The sequence below is a fragment of the Camelina sativa genome, chromosome 10, assembly GCF_000633955.1.
Source record: "Camelina sativa cultivar DH55 chromosome 10, Cs, whole genome shotgun sequence".
Lineage (NCBI taxonomy): Eukaryota > Viridiplantae > Streptophyta > Magnoliopsida > Brassicales > Brassicaceae > Camelina > Camelina sativa.
The window spans coordinates 1,642,037-1,648,085 of NC_025694.1; the positions used below are offsets into that span (position 1 = coordinate 1,642,037).

Here is a 6,049-nt window from a genome sequence, read left to right on the forward strand (position 1 = left end):
ATCTTCGACACTGTAAGATTGTCTGGATGGATCATGCGACATGCTGCTGTGGACTTTATTCCCAACTGTATGCCGAAGAGATCTTGTTGCAACCGTCTCCTCTCAAAAGCCTTGTAGGTTAGCAGCACTAGGCATAGAGATTGTCTAGTTCTCTGTTAGCATGTTTTTTCAGATAACTTTGTCTATAAATTTTCTCACTTCGTGAACCTTGTATAAATCTTTTTTTGTCGGCATAAAGAATATATATTAGTAGAAGAGAAGAGAAAGAGTTGATATATCGCAACTGATACTCACATCACGTGTGTCACTAGCACCATTTTGACCAACTTTTTTTGTTTATTAGGAAGTCAATATAGAATTTGATGATCCATTGCTATTGCGAGGTTAATGAATTGGGTAACATTGCAGTTTCCTATATTCTTATTTTCCTTCTTTTGGCTGTACCTAGAGATGTTTTTGCATCTTACAAGGGCGTCCCTTAACATCCTCGCTTAGGTCCTGATTTATTTGTAAAAATATTCTTTGTTCATTTGCTGGAAATAATTTGTTTAAAAAATGTACGAGTAGTAAATTGGGATCTATGTATATTGCACCTGCACTGTATAATAATTAAACAAATTAAGAAAATCCAAACTAATTCGATTCATTAACTTTCGCGTTTTTTCTAGATGTATGGAAACACAATGAAGTTTATATACAGAAATAAGATGTTACATGAGAGAGATGAATCGACAAGACAAATAAGATGACCCTTTTTAATCAGAATGTATAGAGCCCAATAATCATATCATTCTAACACTCCCCTCGATCACATTGCAAAATAAGGATTTTCTTAGGAATGGACTGCAACAACAGAGGAAAAATCGAGAAAGTGAAGGGGACACTGGAAAAGTCGAAGCAAAATTTCAGACAAAATGGCGAACTAAGCAATGACATTTTTACTTTACCTTCGAGAATATCAATAAGACATCGCATTATCTCTATGTCATCTTCGAAGCTTTTAGATTTTATTTTGCCAAACAAGACGAGAGCACAAATGAGACGGAGGCAAAAAGTAAGAGAAGACCAAAAAAAGAGACGGTTCCTGTTAACATATGATTCATGTTGTTGTTACATCACTCTCAATGTCACGAGTATCTACCATCCAAAACAGAGATAGATTCAACTTTTTGTTTGACGATTAACTATCCTCAACTATTTGTATCGTATATATATGTATCCTGGCTGAAATTATACCCCCACATGGAAGAAATACAAGTATCTGTAGCAGACATCTGAATGCTAGATTCAGTTTCCACATGTAATTTGGCCATGTGCAGATAAATGCCAGATAACATCTACACACAATGCTTCTCAAAGTTAAAAGAAATCAAATACTAACCTTCACCTAGGACTGTGCTTTCATCATAACGAGATTATAGAGGAGAACTAGATTTAACAATTGCAATTTTAAACCACCAAACTATGCACAATCGTACAAAATTTCATCCTTGACTATAATCATTTACAGTTTTGTTTCCAAACTGTGCACAATCCTACAAATTTCATCCTTAACCTTAGGCACTTGCGTTCGTTACAGCAGGGTCCGGACAAAACTTAATGCACCAAAATGGCGAGCTAAGCAATTCCACATATATAGAGAGAGCAACGATAAAGCAAACAATAACCAAACATTGAGTCATATGTGATATAATTAATAGTTCAAACAAGGATTGAGAAGATTAACTGGAATATCACCGCTATATGAGTTTGAAGACAGCACTGGACCACTCAGTATTCCCGCAGATATAGCATCCTGGCGCCTCTCCATGGAAACCTCGGCAGAGCAAAGCTCATATTCTCAGAATCTCCAAGATGTGCGTTCCAGGAGATAACAATGTTCCCAAGTTGATTGATGGGAACATCACACATTCACACACGGACAGAATTAGAGAATAAGACCTTAACGCTATATGAATTTGAGAGACGATCAAGACTGAAGACAACATTGGACCACTCAATCTTCCCCCAAATCTCGTTACCATCCCGCCTCTCTAAAGAAATCTCTGCAGACCAACGCTCCATTGTCTCAGAATTTGCAAGATGCGCGTTCCAGAAGATGACAATGTTTCCAACCGAGTTACTACAGAGTCTGCTAATTTCATATCTGACTTTGGTCTTTGTTGACCGTTGATACTAAGATTTTTGTGTCTCCTAGTAGGTTCAATTAACCTTATACAGTTGTAATACTTAAGGTGTCAATCCAGTTGGGAAACTTTACTAACAATTAAAATGCAATCAAGAAATCACAAGTCAAGCCAATTCAAATAGAGTGTTTGTCTAACAGTCCTAGAATGATGACAATACAAAAACAGAAATGAGTCACAGAACTAGAAACGAGAATGCATGACGAGAAACTAAAATGAATGAAAACGGAGACGAGTCTAAGCATGAACTAAAAATCAAGAAACGAAACAGTCTCAGGAATGTAATAAAAATCAGAAAGAAAGAAGTCCTAAGGATGGGAGTAATTGATGTCGGTGGAGTATCCTAGTCTATAGAGTGTTTAACATACCACAAACAAACTATCCCTAAACAATGAACATCACAACTTCGCTAATCCAATCTCTTGACAAAAGCTACTCAAACTCAACCACTTCCAAACCTAGCTCTCGCTAGAGAAACATGATCAAGCATGGCATGAAAAACAAGTTCATTCACGTCAACAAACATCCTAGACAACTAATCTCTTAGGCTAGGAACGTAAGTCTCTGGCACTAGTTGGTCAGACATTTCATCGAACACCTTTTGGGTGCGGAAATGTCTAAAACCTAGTTCCAATTGATCAGAGAGAAACAAGTATTTCTAACTCTAGTCCAGAAGGGAATCATACAAATCAAAGCTTAAACACTCTACATCCTAAGATTCTCCACCTAATCTATCTCATCCTCAAGAACTACTACACTACTCAGATCCGAAAATCATCATCAAAGATGCAAACCCAGAAAACATTGAAACAAGCATTCTTAGATAGATTTAAAAGTAAATAACAACTTGTAAAAGAAATCAAATGAAAATACTGAATAAACTCAAAGATGTCGGAATAGTCTGAGAACGTTTTTTGGTGGCTAGGGTAAAACCTTCAGAACAAAACGAGATAAAAGATTCCTCTCAGCAAAGACTTAACAAAATGTATATATAGTAGTCCAACATGGAAAGCCCTAAAACTTAAAATGACAAGGTAAAGCGTTGGTTTGGTAATCTCCTGAAGCGTGTGAAACCAAACGTCTTTCTTCCCATCATGTGCGATCGAGTCCGTGCGCGTCGAATGGAATGCGTGGCGGGAGAGCATGGCTCGATCAAACAAGCTGGAACGCGTGGCGGGGGAGCATAGCTCGATCAAACAAGCTGGAGTGCGTGGCGGGGGAGCATGGCTCGATCAGACAAGCTGGAGTGCGTGGCAGGGGAGCATGGCTCGATCAAACAAGCTGGAGTGCGTGGCGGGAGAGCATGGCTCGAGCGTGGTGTATACGCATTCACTAAAACGATGATAAGTCTTGAACCATACCTCCGATTGGCTTGAAATAAACGGCGTTGGAAAGATAACTCAATTCTCTACAACTTTGATGAAGACGTCGAAAGCTAAATCCCACTCGAGTGGAACGGCTCGAACGGATGGCTCGATTGACGCTTCCCAGAGATGGATCGGACGACAATGGCTCGGACGACAATGGCTCGAACGACAATGGCTCGGACGAGAATGACTTCCAACGTCTCCTAAATACCTGAAATACTCCAAAATGCACAATGTATGCAAGGATGATGCAAAAACTACCTAAACATGCAAAGTGTATAGAAAGGACTAGAAAATGAAGCAAAACAATGTGTTATCCTAGCTAAATGCATGATAAATATATGCTAAGGAGAGACAAAATATAAACATATCAACCGTTCATCAAAGGTATCGACGATGATGTATCTAGAACTAGAGAGATACAATTGCAGCTCTTCCAAACCTTTCACATCCTTCCAATCCAACTCATCTGGCTGACACCACCGTATCCTCCCGCGAGTACCACGACAGTATAACAATTTCCCAATGACACACCAATCGTGTCTGTTTCCTAGCTTGGAATCTCTCTTCCCGCTTCTCCAAAATTTACCTTCACTTGGCAAAAGGTTGAAGCTCTGGTCATCGTCATCCACGGCGTAAACCTTCTTCTCCTCCTCTATCACCACAATTTGGTTGATATTATGTGCCAACTTGGGAGTAGTGAAGTAACTACACCAAGTTTGGGTCTTTGGATCGAATACCTCCGCCCAGTTTGAGGAATCATCAACTTCCTCTCTTCGGCACCCTCCAAAAACGTAAATCTTTCCGTCTACTAGGCTTACCGAGGGGGAAACACGAGCCATCTTCATGGACGGGACGCAACACCATCTCTGAGAGAAACAGTCGAGGAACAAGACTTCGGGAGTTGGATCGCCGTTTATGATTCCACCAATTACATAGATTCCCCAATCCACCACCACGAAAGAGGATGACTCTGGAGCCAAACAGGGGTGCGATGGGATCGGCTTCAGCCAAGGGTACCTGTGAGGACGAACCAACGTGGGGTTGGGTCAGGTAAGATCCGCAAGTAGACGTAGAAAGACGCCTCCGTGCAACCAATGAGTGATCGCGAGCGGCAGAGCTCAGGGGAAGCCACAAAAGTGCGGTGTCTCTTGGAGACGAGAGATAAGGCTGCTTGGTCCAATCTCGAGGCGAGCCAAGTAACTCACAACCACCTCGTCCGACAATCCAGACCACGACGGAGACGCCTCTTTCATCTTCTTCCTCCTTTTATCTTCTGGCTCGGCGTAATTGGACGACATCGTCGTCGACTGCTCTAGCATTCCCAATTCACAACTCTGTACACCAAAAATTACAGATCTCCACGATCTGATTTATTGGTTATGGATTGATATCAATCTTTTCTTGCGATAAAATTTCTCCTTCTTTAGATCGGCGGATCTGGTGAAGAGAGAGACGGTTTCCGACACAAACTAGTTTATAAACTTGTATGGTTTTTTAACAAAAAAAAAAAGTAAAGGAAGAAACAAGTAGTACTTGTACTTTTTCCTACTTTTTTACTCTGTACTTGTACCTTTTCTTTTACTCTGTACTTGTGATTTTGCTTTGTCTTGTAGTTGTCGGCCTAAGGTATTTGACTTGTATTTGGGTATTTAGACAAACTGGAGAAATCAAATTTACATATCTGGGCCTCATTATTCTGTAAGCTCTTTTACTATGGGATTTAATAATACACATTTGGGCCTTATTACTATGCAGGCTTTGATCTTCCTCATCCAATCCACCATTCCCTTTAAACCTAGTAAACCTTCTTGTCATGCCGTATTTTGGACGTAAATAATCTAAGCCCTTGCATTACTTAGTTAAAAAAGTGGTCTATAATCAATTAATTTACTACTAGGTGTACACCATACTAGAGTAAATTAATAATACACAAAACTAGATTAAGGAGACGGAGATAATTAGATCAAGTTATCAATTTTCCAAGTAAAAGAAAAAAATTGGATTTGGTTTGCTTTGTTGAGTATCTAAAGGATCATCAACCCATGATGAGATTCTTCTCCGTTACGTTGGCTGGTAATTCAATCTCCGGCGAAGTGTTGTTGATACGGCGTCGCATAGGAGAATGCATTCTCAAATAAAAGTTGAGGAAAAGCAACAAAATCGCACCGTTGAGAACCGAGTTTAAACCCCACGCGCCGATCCCATTGCATCCACCTTTAAAGAGGTGCATCGTAAGAACCCCAGCGTGAGACACGAGATTGCAGCCCACGAGAACCAACTGACAATTCACCACAAACGAAGGGAAAGCCAAACCGGGTAAACCAAACCCGGTCCAGAATCTGTACCCGTAAACCACCGAGTAAACCAGCGTCGTCGATAAAATCGCTAGAATCTGGTACGACTGCGAGAATTCGAGCCAGAGGAACGACGTGAAGGCCATGGCGGAGTTGCAGAAGAGCTGTGACACGGCGAGTCTCCGGCGACGCAAAACGG

The 6,049-nt window shown here is 40.6% G+C and overlaps 1 protein-coding gene and 1 pseudogene across 1 annotated transcript in view; both read right to left on the reverse strand.

The window, feature by feature from the left end:
- On the reverse strand, positions 1,912–4,401 carry LOC109126913 (annotated as a pseudogene).
- Positions 5,416–6,049, reverse strand: part of LOC104716450 (elongation of fatty acids protein 3-like) — a 4,954-nt gene continuing 4,320 nt past the window's right edge. Inside the window, exon 2 of the mRNA XM_010433827.2 lies at positions 5,416–5,819. Within this exon, the coding sequence (XP_010432129.1) occupies positions 5,592–5,819 (228 nt within the window). The 3' untranslated portion in view covers positions 5,416–5,591. The remainder of the gene's footprint in view (positions 5,820–6,049) is intronic.